Below are 20,289 nucleotides of genomic sequence, written 5' to 3' on the forward strand. Positions count from 1 at the left end.
AATCTATACATTTTTGTCTTCCAATCCTCCTACCTTAATTACTGTTACTCAACAGAAATGGTCGCACCATTTTGATCATGATCTTATTGCGCATATTTCCTCAGATACTTGGCAGTTGATTGGGAGACTTTCTCTTCGTCACAAAATTGCCCCTTCTTTAATTCAATCTAAATTTTTTTCTCTCAATCTTCTACATTGGTCTCCAGCACGTCTACATTCTCTTGGTCTTAAAGATGATGTTTGATGTTGGAGTTGTGGTTGGGCTACAGGTACTTACCCTCATATGTTCTTCGAATGTACTTTACTCCAGCCTTTTGGGGATTTGGTCCATAAACATCTTATGTTAATATTTAAACTTCAATTTAAGCTCTCCTTTATTATGGTTTTGCTGGGCCCATGGGCCTCACCTATTCCATTGCCTTTAGATTCTTTAGACTTACAACTACTAGTCCTACTATTAAAGTTATTCTTATGGAATGGAAATCTTTTAACTCCGTTTCTTATCATACTTGGTGGGCTTGGGTGTCCTTTTTACGTGGTGCTCATACCTCAGTTGATGAGGCTCATCTCTCCCCTTATATTTCTAATAGGGTTTGGAGAGCTCTTGATGAATATATGGAGTTGGCGTCAGAAGGGTTCGTGGACCAATATCCGTTTGTAGCGTCTTTGTGAAGTATGTTTATTGTTCTTCCCTCCTTTTTGTGGTGCCACAGGGATCCTTCTTTCTTTCTTTCTTTCTTTCTTGCTTTCTTTCTTTCTTTCTTTCTTTCTTTCTTTCTTTCTTTCTTTCTTTCTTTCTTTCTTTCTTTCTTTTTTTCTTTCTTTCTTTCCTCCCTTCCTACCTGTTCTACCCCCCTTCTCTTTCATTTCTTTTCTTTCTTTCCCTTTTTTCTTTCTGTCTTTCGCTCTTTCTCTTTCTTCTCTTTTCTCTCTCCCTAAATTCCTTGTATCTATCAAAAGTGATACCATTGATTTTTATTCTGGTTTCTTGATATGTTTTAGAATCCATATATGAAAGTCTTGAATGAATTATCAGAGTAGTATTTATATTTTTAGTTGATATCTTGTATTTCCTCTTTCATTCATTGTATCACTTTCTTTCGTTTTTATCTTTGTATATGGTTCTTTGCAAAACTAATAAAATTATAGAAAAAAAAAAATGTCTGCTTTCTTCCCTTCCGAGCTTCCTTCTCTGCCTTCAATCGCTTCTGTCTAGCTCCTTTCTGCCATGTCCTGAGAGAATCAAACATAGATTGCCTATTTCATCTCTTAAACCACTGTTCTTTCAAATACTCAATCTTTTGTTTATCGAAAGTGACTGTCAGTGGCCTCTACAAATCAGCATTGTCCTTTGTATATTTGTGCCATAATGTACCAAACATAGTAATGCTTCACTTACATATCAAAGTACAGAGTGTCTTCTGGACTTTATTCCAATCGAGCATCATTAGAACAACAGTGACAACAGAAAGAAAACAACTTACTTACACTAGGCATTCTGAAAAGAAAACAAATTCACTATTTTATGCCTAGCAAAAACAATTGCTTTTATCCAAAAGATGGTCCTTAGACCGTACCAAATACAAACCAAAATGGTACCATATCCACGAAGAACCAAAACAAACTCACCTGATATATGTAGGTCAAACAAATTAATTCTCCACTACCGACTCTTCAGACCAAACGGTCATATCCAAGGGTTTTGCCATTCAAGACTCAAGTTGGGATAACCGCTGGGCGAGGCACCATCCGGCAGGATAGAAGGGGAAGCTGCGAGTACCAGGAACTCTTCGTGCAGGAATCCCTGATTCGTCCATCCGACCCGATGATGGCCTCAAACTCCCTCCGTGTACGGAACGGGGTGGGTCACTCACCCAAAGGAGTACCTGTTCGGACGCCAACCGAAGGAAATGGCCCAATTGGGTCACCCAGGTCATTCACGACCACCTCTCAGCCTTCCATACTAAATGAATAGTCGGTCAGACAGTAGAGAATACAAACCAATACTTGTTTATTTAGATACACTCAGAGTAGAGCCCAGTCGCTTAGGAGTGCTGCAGAGGGACTGACATCAGCAAACATAACAATACATTGTGTACATTTCAAAACCAATAAAAGCACGCCCACCATGGAATTTTTCCAAGAAGATGCAGCTGGACAGTAAATTACAAAGGAGTAAGCTTTGATTCTGAGGCTGGGAACACGTTATCTGCTACTCAAGGTGATTCTGCCTCTACCCACCACTAGACAAGTGGGAGAAGGCCTACATCTAACAAGAAATATATGTGCTAATAAGAACAGTTTTTTCATTAGTGTAGCAGAACTCAGCTCCAAAGAAGCATAACCTAGAGAAGGCCATTTCTCGTAAATGACAAAGGATTAGTTTTGATCATGATTTAAAATGGCGGCCATACATAAAATGGTGCCACGAATGCTAACTTTACATAACCAATACTAAAGCATATTTTGTATTCTAACATGTACAGGCTGCCAATCGAAGGCAATTGTGACGTTTTTGATGTTGAACCTTCTGGAGTGTGTTGGGTCAAAGAACCTGCCATCACTAAAGATGAATGGGAGAAGGCTAGGGCAGAATGGGGCCCGATTCACACAACTAACTTAAGACAAAATCCTAAACTTACTACTTTTGGTATTCACAGAAGTTAGGATTTTGTCTTAAGTTTGTCTTAAGACAGACTTAAGACAGTCTTAAGACAGACTTAAGTTAGGATTTGGTCGTAAGTCTGTCTTAAGACAAACTTAAGACAAAATCCTAACTTCTGTGAATACCAAAAGTAGTACGTTTAGGATTTTGTCTTAAGTTAGTTCTGTGTATCGGGCCCAATATGTATTACTCCCTGTGGTTGCCGACTTTTTGGTTAAGGGCTGGCCTGATTGTAAGAAGTTGGATTCTGATTTGAAGCCATTCTGGTCTGTGAGAGATGAGCTCACTTTGCTTCAGCATGAGCTCATGCATGGAGAGAGGAGGGTTCGTCCCAGTGGTTTGAGATCTGTTAGACCTGGCATCATTGCCATGGGTCTCCCTTCCTCTTTTCTCTTCCTATCTTTTATGCTGGCTGGATTTAGATGCTCTGGGTGATGTGCCACTGCTAATCAGTGCCACAGCTTGAATGCTCCCTGTGTAAAGATGACTGTATGAATTAAGATAACCATAATGCCTAGATCTGTGTAGAATGTTCTAATAGTGAGTTAACCTCCATTTCACTGTCGCTACTGTGAAACGATCCGTTCTCATGGGCCAGAATGGGCTGATTGAGGATGCCCTTCTATCATCCTATCTGACCCCAGGAACCTGAGAGGAACTTCGAGTTTGATATGTTTATGCTCAGGACATTGAGAGACAGATCGGGCTCTCCTATTGATCCCGTTCCAGTTTCAGTTCTGCGTCTATTGGATACTCCACAGCTTTCGATGATTTGCGCTACGCTTAATCAGTCACTTAATACGGCTGTTGTCCCTGCTTGTTAGAAGCACGCAATGGTTACCCCTCTGCTAAAAAAAACCTCCGCCGATCCCATGGTCCCCTCCAACTTCTGCCCCATTTTGTTGCTGCCAGCCTTTTCTAAAGTCCTAGAAAGACATATTCACCAACACTTGTCTCAGTTTGTGACGGTTAATTACCTATTACACTTTTCTCAGTCTGGTTTTCGGCCAGGTTTTTCCACGGAGACTACTCTCCTTGGAGTTACGGAAAACCTCCGTGTTCTGCTGGATTGTGGTGACACAGTTGCACTGATACTGCTCGATCTCAGTGCAGCTTTTGATACTGTGTCCCACGATATACTCCTTAGATCGCTTGCTGCCATAGGCATTGGTGGCATAGCTCTGGACTGGCTAGCATCTTTCCTAACGGACCGGACTTTTCAAATCTTTTCACATTCCTCCACATCCACACCTATTTTTCTCCTTATGGTGGGCCCCAGGGCTCGATCCTCAGCCCCCTCCTTTTTAAACTTTACGTTATCCCTTTGGCTCTCATCGCACAACGCTCTGGGTTGACTCTGTACACATACGCCGACGACTCCCAAATTGTGTTTTCCCTATCCCAATCTGACCTGGCCTCGACCTCCCCCCTGCAGGTTGGTCTGAGTGAAATATCCAACTGGATGAATCTCAAGTTACTCAAGCTAAATGGTGGAAAGACTGAGGTCCTGGTCCTTGGGAATAAGCCTGATCTTTGGAGTCCTAGGCATTGGCCAGCTGAGATGGGTCCATTTCCATCTCCTTCAGAGCATGTGCAAAACCTGGGTGTTATCCTTGATAATGGCCTAACTATGAAATGTCAGGCCAACAAAGTGGCAGCCACTTGTTTCACCATACTGCGCTGGCTTAGAAAGATCCTTTGGATGCTGCCATTCGACACCTAGAGGTCTGTAGTGAACGCCTTGGTGACCTCCAGGTTGGACTATGGCAACATACTCTACATGGGGTCTGCCAAGGCAGTCACATGACGTCTTCAACTGGTCCAAAACGCTGCCGCACGCCTACTTTGTAGTTGCCGAAAAACTGATCACATTACAGAACGCCTTCGTGAGCTTCATTGGCTTAGAATTGAGAGCCGCATGAAGTTCAAGGCTTGGAGCTTCATGCATAAGATCAAGGCTGGGGTGTCCCCGTCCTATCTGCTGTCTCTTGTTAAAACCTATACCCCCTCTCGTTCACTCCGATCATCTTCACAAAACTTATTTTGTGTACCCAAGCACAGACTATCCAGAATGGGTGGCAGCTCATTCTCGTGCTTGGGGCCCAGACTTTGGAACGCCGTTCCCCTCCACATTCGTGCCAAGAACTGTCATGCTCGTTTCCGCAGAGCCGTCAAAACCTGGCTTTTTAACCATTAATCCCCTGAGCTGTTAGTGCTTTGTTGCTGTTGCCTCTAGCGCCGGGAAACCCTTGTGGGTAGCTGTCGCGCTCTACAAAACCAATAAATAAATAAATAGACACCTTTTAGTAAGGACCTTTTATATATCCCATGTTTGGGAATGCCTCTTCTGAAAACGCGGTAGTTTCTTGCCTAAGCTTTATTGTAGGCTTTGCGAGTATGTGTATTGGCCGTCTGGGTTTCGAGCAGCAGGGCCAGCTGGGTCAGGCCTGGCTAGAGAGAGAGATCTGTATTCAGAGCATGGCATGGGGAGGGGTGACTCTTTGATCCGAGCTGGGCCGTGCCTGGCAAGGTAAATGATGGCTCCACCTCCCACTGGGCATCTGATAGCAGACTCCCTCATTCTGAAAGGGCAGGATGTCGCCTCATAAACCAAGTGCTCCCCAACCCCACCGAACTGGTTCTGACTGGAGTCAGTGATTTGTGACTTTAGAGAACAAAGACTTTTTAGGTATAAAACTGTGCACTGAAACTTTGTCCAAGTGTGTTCCTTCTGGATGTCAAGACGAAACTCTGTCCGAGTGAACAGAGGAAAGGACTTTGAAACTTTCACCAAGCTTGCTGAAGAAACTACCTGAGGGCCTGAATCGAGAGCACCTCCTGCTAAAGTCTCAGGGACATTAGACTTCACCCCGTCAGTCATTGGAATTCCTGTGCTAGGAATACTGCTTGCAGGTGAGGCCTCTATTGAGTAATCCGGAGCCTCTAGTTCTACTGTGAGGAACGAGGAATGGGAACCATCGCACTGAATCTGTGTGGGTCGCTGCAGCTAAGAGAGAGCTGCTGCCGATGAGAGCCCACCTGAATTTGAACCTTTGAAACTTTTGCTGAATCTCTGTGAGCCGCTGCAGCTAAGAGAGAGCTGCTGCCGCTTAGAGCCTGCCTGAATTTGAAACTTCAAAACTTTCGCTGAATCTGTGAGGGCCGCTGCAGCTAAGAGAGCTGCCGCTGCTGAGAGCCCTCCTGAATTTGAACCTTCGGAACCTTTGCTGAAGCTGTGTGGCCTGCTGCAGGTAAGAGAGAGCTGCCGCTGCTGAGTGTCCGCACCTTTGCCAACTTTGCATCACCCTTTGCCCTGTGGGCCGCTGCTGCTAAGAGAGAGCTGCCGCCTTTGAGTGCCCGCACCTTTGCCAACTTTGCATCACCCTTCATCCTGTGGGCCGTCGCAGCTAAGAGAGAGCTGTTGCTGCTGAGTGCCCGCACTTTGCCAACTTTGTATCATCGGGATTTTTCCTGTGGGCCGCCACAGCTAAGAGAAAGCTGCTGCCGCTGAGTGCCTGCACCTTTGCCAACTTTGTATCATCGTGATTCGTCCTGTGAGCCGCCGCAGCTAAGAGAGAGCGGCTCTTGCTGAGTGCCCGCACCTTTGCCAACTTTGCATCATCGTGATCCATCCTCTTGGCCGCCGCAGCTAAGAGAGAGCTGCTGCCGCTGAGTGCCCGCACTTTTGCCAACTTGCATCATTGTGATTTGTCCTGTGGGCTGCCGCAGCTAAGAGAGAGTTGCTGCCGCTGAGTGCCTGCATCTTGTTTACCATTGTCGAGGATTGTCGCTATCGTCTCATGGGGCACCACAGCTAAGAGAGAGCTGCTGCCGCTGTGAGCCCACCACAGAGCTGCAAGACGAGAGTCATCGCCACCACCAGCCCAGGCCACCGCAGCCGTGTGCTGCTGCCGCTGAGAGATCACCTGTCCCAGAGTGCCCGAATCATTGTGGGTGCACGCTGCGGACCTCTGCAGCCAAGACTTGTGGTTGCTGGGAGTCCGCCTGTCACCGTCTCTGCCTCTTCAAGAAGCTGCGTACTGTGTCCCCTTCCAACGGCAGGTACCTGGTGCACAACGGGTCGCGTAGGCCCCAGCCTTGAACTTCGTCATTGTCACGTTTTGGTGAATACGTTATTGCCTTTTTGAGTCCCTGCTAGTTTACGTGCATTGTAGCTGATTGAAAGATATTATTTTCCTATACCTGAGTTGTGTCTTTTTGTGGTATTGCTACTGCCTTGTTGTACATGGTCATAAATGCTTCACACACTGCCTCTGAGATAGTCCTAACTGCTCATGCTACGTTACCACAGGTTTGAGCAGGGGTTGTCAAAAGTGGTAGCCCACTTGCCCTGACTTAGGAAGAAGGGTCCCTATTTGGACATTAGCACCAGCCATTGCCAACAAGAGACCCCCATTTCTAACAAGGTCCAAAATATTAAACCTTGGCTACGAGGGACACTTAGGAAGAAGCCTCACCAAAGCTTGTGTCCGTGAGAGATATTGGTGGCCCGGCATGGATCACCTGGTGGAGGATGTGGTCAAAGAGTGTTATCAATGTGCCTCTAATGATAAGTCTTATGTCACCAATTCTGCTCCTCTGTCCCAAGTGGAGATTCCACGTGAGCCCTTGACTAAATTCGGTCTAGACCTGATGGGTCCATTTGAATTGTTGGGGCCCTCAGAAAGCTTTGTAATTTTGCTGGTGGATTACACTTCTAAGTGGGTTTCCACAAGGTGTGTGAGCACCATCAGCACTAGAGTGGTTTTGGAGTTTCTTAAATATGTGTTCATGAGTGAGGGTGTACCCAGGTTTCTAGTCACTGACAATGGGATGCAATTCACCTCACAAGAGATGAAAGAATTTTTGAAGGATTTTGGAATCACCCATCAAAAAACTGCTCTTTATGCACCGCAGGCCAATGGCCCAGCATAACGCATGAATAGAGAGGTTAAAGCTTGTATTCAGAGAGCCCTAGAGACAAGAGTTCCACTTAAGGAAGTTCTGAGAGAACCATGGTGGGTTCATTGCACTACTCTCAATTGTGTCATGCAAAGTTCTCCTTTTGAACTATTAAGGGGTAGACTGGCCTTGAATTGAATCCTGGTGCTTGCCATTAAAAAAGGGTGTTAGTTTGGAAAAAAAGGAAGTAGATGCCAGGATTGAATATTAACAACAGAAATACAAGGATAGATATGATTTGAAGAAATCAGTGAAAGACAGGTGAAATCAGTGAATCAGTGAAAGAAATCAGGTGAAATCAGGTGAATCAGTGAAAGACAGAAACCAAGGTGGCAAAGGAAGGGTGCCACTGAATTTACGAGTCTTTTTGTCCTAACAGGAGGCATATGATGATGGTCCACACTGGAAGTATGATAAGTATGTCACGTCTTGTGAAGTATTGTGGTGACAGGTTGCTGCACCCCTCATGTTCTGGGACTTGTTTGCCTGGAGCCAACTTGTCAAGAGCAAATTTGCCCTCTGATGCTCATGCGAGAGGTTTTTCTTCCAGGTCTCACCGTTCTTCAGCACATTTCAGAGATTATGTGATGTACTAATGTGAAGATACTGTTGTTCCTCTTCTCAGTCTTCATTATTGCTTCCATTTTTTTACTTTTGTTCTTTCATCTTCCCCTGTCTCTCCTCCTTGGTTGTTTTCCTTGTAACATGATTTTACTTTTACTTTTTATGTTCACTTTTTCTTCCAAGTTTTCTTTGTATTTTGAGTAAGGAGGATGTGTTTTAATGACTTGTTTGTTCCTTCATGGTTACGTAGTGTAGCTCGTGCTAGGACTGTTCCAGGTCTCCATGGTGATGCTTTCGAGTGTCAGTTAGAGACTGGGGCTGACTAGCTAGCAGCTAAAGTTGGTGGTGTGACATATTGACAAACAAATGCCTACAAAATCAACTGGTGTTTACTGTCTTAACACTAGCATACATCTCATCATAACTTGTGTGAAAGTAGACAACATTAGCTGCTCTTTATAATATAGGGAAAGAAGAATCAGGTTTGTTGCATTCGTTGATGGAGTATATCACTGAGTGCATTCCAGAGCCCATGCCAGAGGGGGTGTTGGGCTACCCCTTCACTATGATGGGTCATCAAAGCCAAAGATCTCTCTTAGCCAAATTCTGTTCATCTCAGGTTCTCAGAGACTAAATATATCAATGCCCACTGTGGAGATGCACTATGCTGGTATTTTTCAGAACTTCAGAAATTATATTTTGCTAATAAGTACATTTTTCATAAATTCTGGTGCATTCCTTCATTTTGAAAGGGGCCATCAATTGTAAATTTGGGAAATATGTTCTTTTTTCCTCAGTATATACAGACAGTTGTTTTACTTTCTGCAGCTCCTTGTCGTGTATCACAAGAGGGTATAGATTCACATAATTTAGAACTGGTGGGAGACGAAGTGACATTCCATCATGGAGCTATCATTCAATTTAAATGCAAACCTGAATATTCTACAATTGCGTCTCTAAATGGAACCTGCAAGAACAGCAACATAGTATATCCCACCTGCCTGCCGATAGGTAAGTGCATCCAGCTGGTCTTGGAGTCACGCATGCATACATTTCTAAATGCTCATGTTTTCTTCATTTATGTTCTTTGCATTTTCTCCAAAGGCTTCCATGCCAATTCTGCTACCTCTGGCCTTTTTATGAATTGCAAACATGCATTATCAACCCCACCTCTTGTGGAGATGTTTCCCCACATGTGAGCTTACATACCTCTCAGATAAGAAAAGTTAAAAACTGAAGTGATATAAGGTGAATTTATAGAACACATATTTTTTATAAATTTTACATGTGACAATCTTTCTGCTACTGGACCAGGAGTACAGATTATTCGGTGTTCTGTTGAATACTCATTTGTGGAAGTAATAGTCATGAGAGACAGGAAAAAGGTCTTAAATGAATAGTGCAAGGTGTTTTCGCCTACAATACTTAGGAGACAGGTATACTACACAAAACACACCATTTCACTTTTAGCAATAATAATATTAATAATATTTATTCTTGTAGAATGCCTAACTCCACTTTTTTGTTGTTTCTAAGCACTGTAAATACCAGGCATTACTACTCAATTTGATGGCACTCTATTTACCACACTAAGGTCCTCATCACAAGTCCCCCCTTGAGGAGAATATTACTTCTGTGTCCATGGAGTTAACAGTAGTGGAGGTCCCTTTACCTCCAATGGCGCAGAATCAATGGAGATTGTGGGTAGGCGTGGGCGGAAAATCCGTTCCGCTCGCGGATTTTGCGGATTTTCGGGAAATCCGCAATCCGCGAGATTTGCGAATCTCCCGCAAAATCCGCAAATCCGCGAGCAGCGGATTTTGCTCGCACTGCTCGCGCTGTTCGCGTGAGTTCGCGTGAGTTCGCGCCCCGCGAATAAGTGCAAAATTGCAGAAATACGATTTTAGCAAAACTGAAAGTAACTACTTACCAGGTTCAAAAGTTCAGGCTCATCATTAGTAGCCATTTCCTGTAGTGCTTCCTGAGGGGCCCCTCCAGAGTTCAGTTGCCAGTTGAAACTATTATGTGACCCTGCTCTGAACCTCAGAATAGTTACACATATGCCACAAAGGTCCTGAATTACAGCTAAGGGAGACAAGCAGGAGCCAGGCTGGAAGTTAAAATCCATTAATCAGCCCCTAATTCATTATTGTCAGTTGGGGCAGGGCAGGTGTTGTAACTAATTTTGCAACAATGAAAGCACTTAGCAAGTGCAAAAGATCACTAATCAGGGCGCACTAAGGAAGCAGGTGCCAGCTAAAAAAATATTCTGTGACACATTAATCAACCCCAAATTAATTCAGGTCACTTGAGGCAGGGAAGGTGTGCTTTGCTTTGCCGAAAATAATGTACACTGGACAACCAGAGGGTGTGGTGATGAAACAGAGGGTGGCATGGGTGGGCCAGAGGGTGGCATGAGTAGTCAGAGAGTGGCAGTGGTGACAGAGAGTGGCAGTGATGAAGAAGAGTGTCCCAAACAGGCTGGACACGTAGAAACAACAAGTTCGCGAAACTTGCGACCCGACAGGTAAGTTCGCAATTTGCGAAAGTGTACAAAACCCTCGCGAACTGGCAGAAACACGGGCGAACACAAAAAAAAAAAAATCCGCAAATTCGCGGGAATTCGCGGATTTTGCGGATTGCGAATCCACAAATCCGCAAAATTCGCGAACGCGAGATCCGCAAAATTCGCTCATGCTTAATTGTGGGTTGAACCATGAGAATCCCCTTAGGAATGAGGAATTGCTGTGAGAATTCTTAATTCTGGATCTGATTCCGCAGTAATGCTTTAGCTTCACCAATATTTTCTGAGATGAATTCAGCTGCTGAAAGTATGAGAGGTGCAAAGTAACTCCATTGATCAGTCTAAATCAGTCCATTAACAGGCTTACTAGCCCCACAGGCAATTATACCAGCCTTTAGTGTTCAATTTGGGTAACAGGAAAATTAGCCCAGCACTTTATTCTCAGCTCACTGGTGACCCAATCACTGCTAAATATATGTCCATATGAAAATATATCCTTGCAAACTAAGGCGAAAAACCGCACCTTCAAGACAGTCTGTAACGTTCAAGAAATTAATGTTTATTTCATTTCAGACAATTGTTATCACATCCAATAAAACAGTTTTTTTTAAACAAAATGTATTGTAGTTTCAAAGAACTCAGACAACATTAAACTGGAATTTGATCAGTGCCGGCTCACATATCTAATGTACAGTGCCTTGGTTCTCATTTGACTATAATGATAACTTACAAAAACATGCAAATAAGACACTTGATGTTCTGATTACAGTCTGTCTCCTCACTAACACTGGTACTCTCCAGCCTGTTTCACTCACATCCCCATTCTATATCAGCCCAGTAACCATCCTCCCCCAACTCCTCTCCCCCTCCCGCAGTCGTGCCCAAGTTTGCTCCAATTTCTGTAGGTGGCATATATCTTAGCATTCTTGTTGAAGTGTTTCCATGTAGTTCTGTGTGCCATCTCACACTCCTAGGAAGTCCCATCTCGCCATTCCCCTTGAGTGTGATCTCCGTAGGGAAATCTATCTCTCAGTGCTGCTACTATTTCAATGGGGTATGTGGTATCTCCTCAGGTGGAAAGGGGTTAGGGTTCTGCAGCCCATCTCCCAAGCCCAGGCCATGTCTAGTGAGCCATGACCTTGTTTGGCTCTAGGAGCCTCACTGCACTCTCATATCCCATCAACCTTATCAATTTTCTTTCCAGACCATCACCCGGGGCACCCTCAGCGCCTTGCAGTTTCTGGGGATTGCGCGCTTTTCAATGATGAAAGCCAAAGCTGGGAACTTGCTTGCAGCTTTAGTTTTGGAAGTGTGTGAGAACCAGCTCATAAGATGGTGTCCAGGGGTACATGTGACCTCCCACTCGGTGATCTCTGCCAGTACTCCAGTAATGTTCTCCCAATAATCTGCTAACCTTGGGCACTCCTAGAAGATGTGAAGAAACCCGGCTCCTATCTTCCTGCATCTGAGGTAGCTGGCTCCCTCCACCACAAAGTGGCTGTTTATTCTTCTAGGGGTGAGGTATGTTCTGTGCAGTATGTAATGGTTGATAAGTTTAAAGGGGGCATTCCCAGACACCTGGGTATTTACTCGAGAACGATCTCCCAGGCCCCTCCAAGATGAGAATCCCCAAGTCCAATTCCAATTCAATGTATTTTATTTTGATATGGAATTCCAACGCAGGTCCACAAAAGTGCACATATAGATTAAAAAAGTATACTTTATGTACAATACAAAAATTCTTCCATATTCAACCGACAGATATTTTAATGTGCAAAAATAGCATTAAAATGATCTAATAAATAACCAGAAATGTTTTACAAAATTGATGTATCTTAAAACAAACCATTTCATTTTGAGAGGACAGAACAAATGAACGGGCCTCCTGGGCAGAATGAATATTGTATTTGATATAAAAAGGTCTTAAAAACATATGCATGGCCTTTTGTAGCTTCGTACAAACAAATAACACATGATTAAAATATCAAATTTGTGATTGTCACATTTCACAGATTCTCTCCTCACTAGGAATTTTGTCCCAAATACCGGTAACATCTCTTAAGGACAACAAATTAATTCTTAATAAAAAGAATTGGTCTTATGATTCCATGAGGAAGGTTCCATGTTAACTAGGGCTGTGGTCTATTCCCCAAAGCACTCCCACAAACCACCTCATTACGAGACTTGGACTGGCTCAAGACGATGTCTCTAGCCAAGCTGATAGAGGGTGCAAACTTCTAGCTTTAGTGCAGTTTTTGACATGGGTAAATTGAAATTCAAAGTCAGCCCAAATGAGTCATTTGCTTGAGCGAAGGGCCTAAAAAATGTTGAATATTCTCTCAATTTATCGAAGATTTCTAATCTCAAAGTAACCCTGAGAGTGCTCTCCTACCCAACACAAAGAATTACCAGGATAAAACATATGAGGAAACTGAACCAACTTCCAGGCGTAAGACATGTACAGCAGCCTGAGAATTTAGATTGCAAATTTGGCGAAGGATTTGACCTTCAGCCCTGTCAAAGGAAAGCGTGTTTCATTAGCTGCTCTTTATAATATAGGGAAAGAAGAATCAGGTTTGTTACGTTCGTTGATGGAGTATATCACTGAGTGCATTCCAGAGCCCATGCCAGAGGGGGTGTTGGGCTACCCCTTCACTATGATGGGTCATCAAAGCCAAAGATCTCTCTTAGCCAAATTCTGTTCATCTCAGGTTCTCAGAGACTAAATATATCAATGCCCACTGTGGAGATGCACTATGTTGGTATTTTTCAGAACTTCAGAAATTATATTTTGCTAATAAGTACATTTTTCATAAATTCTGGTGCATTCCTTCATTTTGAAAGGGGCCATCAATTGTAAATTTGGGAAATATGTTCTTTTTCCTCAGTATATACAGACAGTTGTTTTACTTTCTGCAGCTCCTTGTCGTGTATCACAAGAGGGTACAGATTCACATAATTTAGAACTGGTGGGAGACGAAGTGACATTCCACCATGGAGCTATCATTCAATTTAAATGCAAACCTGAATATTCTACAATTGTGTCTCTAAATGGAACCTGCAAGAACAGCAACATAGTATATCCCACCTGCCTGCCGAAAGGTAAGTGCATCCAGCTGGTCTTGGAGTCACGCATGCATACATTTCTAAATGCTCATGTTTTCTTCATTTATGTTCTTCTTTGCATTTTCTCCAAAGGCTTCCATGCCAATTCTGCTACCTCTGGCATTTTTATGAATTGCAAACATGCATTATCAACCCCACCTCTTGTGGAGATGTTTCCCCACATGTGAGCTTACATACCTCTCAGATAAGAAAAGTTAAAAACAGAAGTGATATAAGGTGAATTTATAGAACACATCTTTTTTATAAATTTTACATGTGACAATCTTTCTGCTGCTGGACCAGGAGTACAGAGTATTCGGTGTTCTGTTGAATACTCATTTGTGGAAGTAATAGTCATGAGAGACAGGAAAAAGGTCTTAAATGAATAGTGCAAGGTGTTTTCGCCTACAATACTTAGGAGACAGGTATACTACACAAAACACACCATTTCACTTTTAGCAATAATAATATTAATAATATTTATTCTTGTAGAATGCTTAACTCCACTTTTTTGTTGTTTCTAAGCACTGTAAATACCAGGCCTTACTACTCAATTTGATGGCACTCTATTTACCACACTAAGGTCCTCATCACAAGTCCCCCCTTGAGGAGAATATTACTTCTGTGTCCATGGAGTTAACAGTAGTGGAGGTCCCTTTACCTCCAATGGCGCAGACTCAATGGAGATTGTGGGTTGAACCATGAGAATCCCCTTAGGAATGAGGAATTGCTGTGGGAATTCTTAATTCTGGATCTGATTCCGCAGTAATGCTTCAGTTTCACCAATATTTTCTGAGATGAATTCAGCTGCTGAAAGTATGAGAGGTGCAAAGTAACTCCATTGATCAGTCTAAATCAGTCCATTAACAGGCTTACTAGCCCCACAGGCAATTATACCAGCCTTTAGTGTTCAATTTGGGTAACAGGAAAATTAGCCCAGCACTTTATTCTCAGCTCACTGGTGACCCAATCACTGCTAAATATATGTCCATATGAAAATATATCCTTGCAATCTAAGGCGAAAAACTGCACCTTCAAGACAGTCTGTAACGTTCAAGAAAATAATGTTTATTTCATTTCAGACAATTGTTATCACATCCAATAAAACAGTTTTTTTAAAACAAAATGTATTGTAGTTTCAAAGAACTCAGACAACATTAAACTGGAATTTGATCAGTGCCGTCTCACATATCTAATGTACAGTGCCTTGGTTCTCATTTGACTATAACGATAACTTACAAAAACATGCAAATAAGACACTTGATGTTCTGATTACAGTCTGTCTCCTCACAAACACTGGTACTCTCCAGCCTGTTTCACTCACATCCCCATTCTATATCAGCCCAGTAACCATCCTCCCCCAACTCCTCTCCCCCTCCCGCAGTCATGCCCAAGTTTGCTCCAATTTCTGTAGGTGGCATATATGTTAGCATTCTTGTTGAAGTGTTTCCATGTAGTTCTGTGTGCCATCTCACACTCCTAGGAAGTCCCATCTCGCCATTCCCCTGGAGTGTGATCTCCGTAGGGAAATCTATCTCTCAGTGCTGCTACTATTTCAATGGGGTATGTGGTATCTCCTCAGGTGGCAAGGGGTTAGGGTTCTGCAGCCCAACTCCCAAGCCCAGGCCACGTCTAGTGAGCCATGACCTTGTTTGGCTCTCGGAGCCTCACTGCACTCTCATATCCCATCAACCTTATCAATTTTCTTTCCAGACCATCACCCGGGGCACCCTCAGCGCCTTGCAGTTTCTGGGGATTGCGCGCTTTTCAATGATGAAAGCCAAAGCTGGGAACTTGCTTGCAGCTTTAGTTTTGGAAGTGTGTGAGAACCAGCTCATAAGATGGTGTCCAGGGGTACATGTGACCTCCCACTCGGTGATCTCTGCCAGTACTCCAGTAATGTTCTCCCAATAATCTGCTAACCTTGGGCACTCCCAGAAGATGTGAAGAAACCCGGCTCCTATCTTCCTGCATCTGAGGTAGCTGGCTCCCTCCACCACAAAGTGGCTGTTTATTCTTCTAGGGGTGAGGCATGTTCTGTGTAGTATGAAATGGTTGATAAGTTTAAAGGGGGCATTTCCAGACACCTGGGTATTTACTCGAGAACGATCTCCCAGGCCCCTCCAAGATGAGAATCCCCAAGTCCAATTCCAATTCAATGTATTTTATTTTGATATGGAATTCCAACGCAGGTCCACAAAAGTGCACATATAGATTAAAAAAGTATACTTTATGTACAATACAAAAATTCTTCCATATTCAACCGACAGATATTTTAATGTGCAAAAATAGCATTAAAATGATCTAATAAATAACCAGAAATGTTTTACAAAATTGATGTATCTTAAAACAAACCATTTCATTTTGAGAGGACAGAACAAATGAACGGGCCTCCTGGGCAGAATGAATATTGTATTTGATATAAACAGGTCTTAAAAACATATGCATGGCCTTTTGTAGCTTCGTACAAACAAATAACACATGATTAAAATATCAAGTTTGTGATTGTCACATTTCACAGATTCTCTCCTCACTAGGAATTTTGTCCCAAATACCGGTAACATCTCTTAAGGACAACAAATAATTCTTAATAAAAAAATTGGTCTTATGATTCCATGAGGAAGGTTCCATGTTAACTAGGGCTGTGGTCTATTCCCCAAAGCACTCCCACAAACCACCTCATTACAAGACTTGGACTGGCTCAAGACGATGTCTCTAGCCAAGCTGATAGAGGGTGCAAACTTCTAGCTTTAGTGCAGTTTTTGACATGGGTAAATTGAAATTCAAAGTCAGCCCAAATGAGTCATTTGCTTGAGCGAAGGGCCTAAAAAATGTTGAATGTTCTCTCAATTTATCGAAGATTTCTAATCTCAAAGTAACCCTGAGAGTGCTCTCCTACCCAACACAAAGAATTACCAGGATAAAACATATGAGGAAACTCAACCAACTTCCAGGCGTAAGACATGTACAGCAGCCTGAGAATTTAGATTGCAAATTTGGCGAAGGATTTGGCCTTCAGCCCTGTCAAAGGAAAGCCAGTGTTTCATGTCCAATACTTCAATTAGCTTATATTAATGAGGGTGGACTTTTTACCTTAAAAACTGTCAAAATATGACCAAAGTGGCTTTTCCCACAAGTTTTGTAAAACCTATTTCTGGAAGACAGCATTGTTAACACAGAGATTAATGTGGTCTAGATCTCGCCCAGTTTTTGAAAAGATATTGCCCAGATATGAATAAGAATTCACTAATTCCAGTTCTTCGGACCCCAGTGACCACTTAAAACATCTCTTTAGTTTTTTACCTTCCTTGCGGAAGACCTACATTTTGCTTTTAGCAATATTAATTTCCAAAAACTGGGCTTCTGCATATCTAGTTAGGAATCCAGACGACGCTGCAGACCAGTAGACATTAAATCAAAGACTGCAACGTCATCCGCATATAATAAATAGCCAACAGACATTGTCAATAAGGGTTGCACCTACACGAGGTGTGTGAGTGTCTCCTGGGGCACAGAAGTGTGCGAAAATTCAGCGAACAAAATATCTTCAAAATTAAATGAGAAACACTGTTGAAGTGTATCTTCAAATTATTTTCATACTTCATGAATATGGCTTGAATTTGATTTTTCTTTTTCATTTCCATATATTACTTTTATGAATAAACATATATTCTAATGATCAAAACCACTTTAATAATCATCATTCCATGGTTTTCATCATTTCATTCCAATGCATTTCGGCAAAAAATTCCTTCATCAGGGAAATCTGCAAAGAAAATAAAACTTTCTAATATTCTACCTCTTGAATTAAAAGTACACAAAATTATAAAGTCTCAAAATCACAGGTTTATACTGTCTAGGATTACCAATAATATTAATAGATGTTACTTAACCGTCTGTTCTAATATACTCTCTGTTTGATAAATTCGTAACACAATCTCCTTAAGTATAAAAATGCAAGATAGTGTGACCCTTTTAAATAAAGCGGCAACAGAAGGTAATACCACATAGTTGCCCCATCTAAGAGGAACTTATCTGGGAAAGTCTCACGTGGTGATCGTGGAGTTTACATGCTAGCAGGTATTCAAAAGTGTTTCAATAATGGGGACTCGCAGACAGCCACAAAATATCTTACGCTGCAATCATTATAACAATGTAAGATCTAACCCTACTCATGTACCTCGTGTAGTCACATTTAAATCCATACGGACTCACATACTATTACAAAAAATCCTATGAAACGTAAGTTGGAACAAAGTATAGTCTGACGCAATGCGCTTAGCTCATGTTGTAATCGGCATGCTCTAGCGCTTACCACTTGTAGATGAAATATCTGCAAAAGTATAGTCTTACGCAACGCGCTTAGCTCTTATTGTAATCGACATGCTCTAGCGCTTACCACTTGTAGATGAAATATCTGCAAACGCCTGGATCTACACAGGTCCAGAATCCTGACGGTGAAGCCGAGTAACCGCCAAGGGTTTCCTCTTGAAGTTGAATTGGCATGTGACGTAGGGTGGGAGGTGGGCTCTAATGAACGGGCTTACGCGCTCCAAATTAATTAAAGGGGAAGTGTTGCAAAACGGGCAAAGTGTTCCTTGTGAGTGAACAATAAAGTTGTTGAGATAGTGGTGAAATGTGGCTTATACTGAAATATAGTAATGGGAAGAGTCACAGAATATCAGCAATCTTACACGAATTACTAACTACGACGGGTGAATGACGGATCCCTAGAGAAATCCTCAAGGTGAACTATAACAATATAAACCGTAGGCTATCATGGACATATAGTGAAATAACAATCTATAGTGAGACTTATGATTGCTGAACCCAAACATTATAACGCATGTTCTGATAAGTGATCAACAACAACACAACGTGTCAATAATTATAGAAAATGGATATTCAACTTCTCATTCAATATACTGTATGAATATATATTATTTATAAATAGCAGTTAAATTCAGTCCTTTCATTCATCTCTGTGGGCATCAATGTCTGTAAATTGTATATCCAGTAATTCTCCCATTTTAACAGAGTTTTTTTGTTGTCTCTGTCGACTCTTTTCTCCACTGTTTCCAAAACACAGATTTTAATCTGACTGATCTGGTGGTTAGCTTCAATAAAATGGGTTGCCACGACTGATTTCTAAGCCCTTGTTCCAATGTTACTTTTATGTTCGTTCAGTCGTATTTTAAGTTTACGCTCAGTCTGACCAATATAGGCTTTGCCACACGGGCATTTGATCATGTAGATGATATTGGTCATATCACAAGTAGCATTCACTTTCAAACTAATTTTATTCCCCCTCATGGGATGGGTGATTGTGTTGCCTTGTAGAATATTATTACAATTCCCACAGTTTCTACATGGGATGGTTCCTTTGAATTTTTGTACATTAGATGACCTTAAGGGTTGCTTGATTATTTCACCCAAATTTCTTCCTCTATTGGAAGCGAAAATAAGCATTTCATTGAAGATCTCTTTAAAATCTGGTTCGGCTTGTAAAATAGGCCAATGTTTTTTAATAATACTCTTGTATAACTTGTTGAGTGTTAAGTGTTAGATATTAAATTTGTTAAGAGTAAACAAAAGACACTGAGTAGTGAGTGGGGCACTACAGGCGGACGCAAGCGACACCCAGTGCTACCCGGGCCGCCTCCGCCCCTGCTTGAGGCACACTCTATGCTACCACCAACTAACGTTGGTGCACTCACTGCACTCACCCAGCCAAGGGGTACACACCCCACTCTAAAGTTCAAGTTGGGGTCCTCAGGGTCCTCAGGCAATGTAGGTAAAGGCAGGCCCCGCTCTGCTCTAGCGACACCACCGCAGCACTCCTGAGGCACCACAGCACTGCAGCAGGCCTCCGAGGATGTGCCCAAAGGATGTGCAAGGGTCAACTCATGGCCCACATCCCACCGCTCGCTACTCGGAGCTCTTAGTTCGCATCTGCCTCCGCTCTGATAGCTCCGGCTCCTCCTCCTCCTCGCACGTCACACGTCGTCGTCAGCGGAACAAGCATAGGGCGGGCTTATAGAAATGATGGTTAGTGCATTGAATTGTTGGTGTCCTGGGTTTTAACAGTAGAACATTAGTTCTACATTCTGATGTTGCTCCTAATATTACATCAATGATATCTGTCAATCAGCCCTTGAAGAACTTGGAAGTGCAGTGAATTATCCACCTGTAACAGGGTCAAAGATGGCCAGGTAGGAGCTAAAACTCAAGTCATTCTCCCATTGGTCTCTAAGGCTGTCTAAGGGTAACATCAGATCTCATTGTATCCTTTTATATGAACAGGTAACAGCTTTAAACATCCCTAATGATGTAACCAAGTATTTGCAGACCCTAGCATGATGTGGATCTGTCAAGTCTGCCCTCCAGTGTCCATGAACGGTTGGCGGAACTGCACCATGGAGGAGGAAATGGCTATGAGGTAGGTAATGTCTCAGGAGGAACTCCTCAA

At 42.6% G+C, this 20,289-nt stretch overlaps 1 protein-coding gene across 3 annotated transcripts in view; it reads left to right on the plus strand.

Moving 5' to 3' along the window:
• LOC147747719 (coagulation factor XIII B chain-like) overlaps positions 1 to 20,289 on the plus strand; it is a 1,426,313-nt gene that overhangs the window by 1,227,154 nt on the left and 178,870 nt on the right. For 2 of the 3 annotated variants that reach the window (XM_086955242.1, XM_086955250.1), the window contains 2 exons: positions 9,020 to 9,202; positions 13,635 to 13,817. In XM_086955242.1, the coding sequence (XP_086811368.1) occupies positions 9,020 to 9,202; positions 13,635 to 13,817 (366 nt within the window). The remainder of the gene's footprint in view (positions 1 to 9,019; positions 9,203 to 13,634; positions 13,818 to 20,289) is intronic. The other variant, XM_086955259.1, reaches the window with a different exon arrangement.

Source organism: Lissotriton vulgaris, chromosome 1_1, assembly GCF_964263255.1.
Source record: "Lissotriton vulgaris chromosome 1_1, aLisVul1.2, whole genome shotgun sequence".
Lineage (NCBI taxonomy): Eukaryota > Metazoa > Chordata > Amphibia > Caudata > Salamandridae > Lissotriton > Lissotriton vulgaris.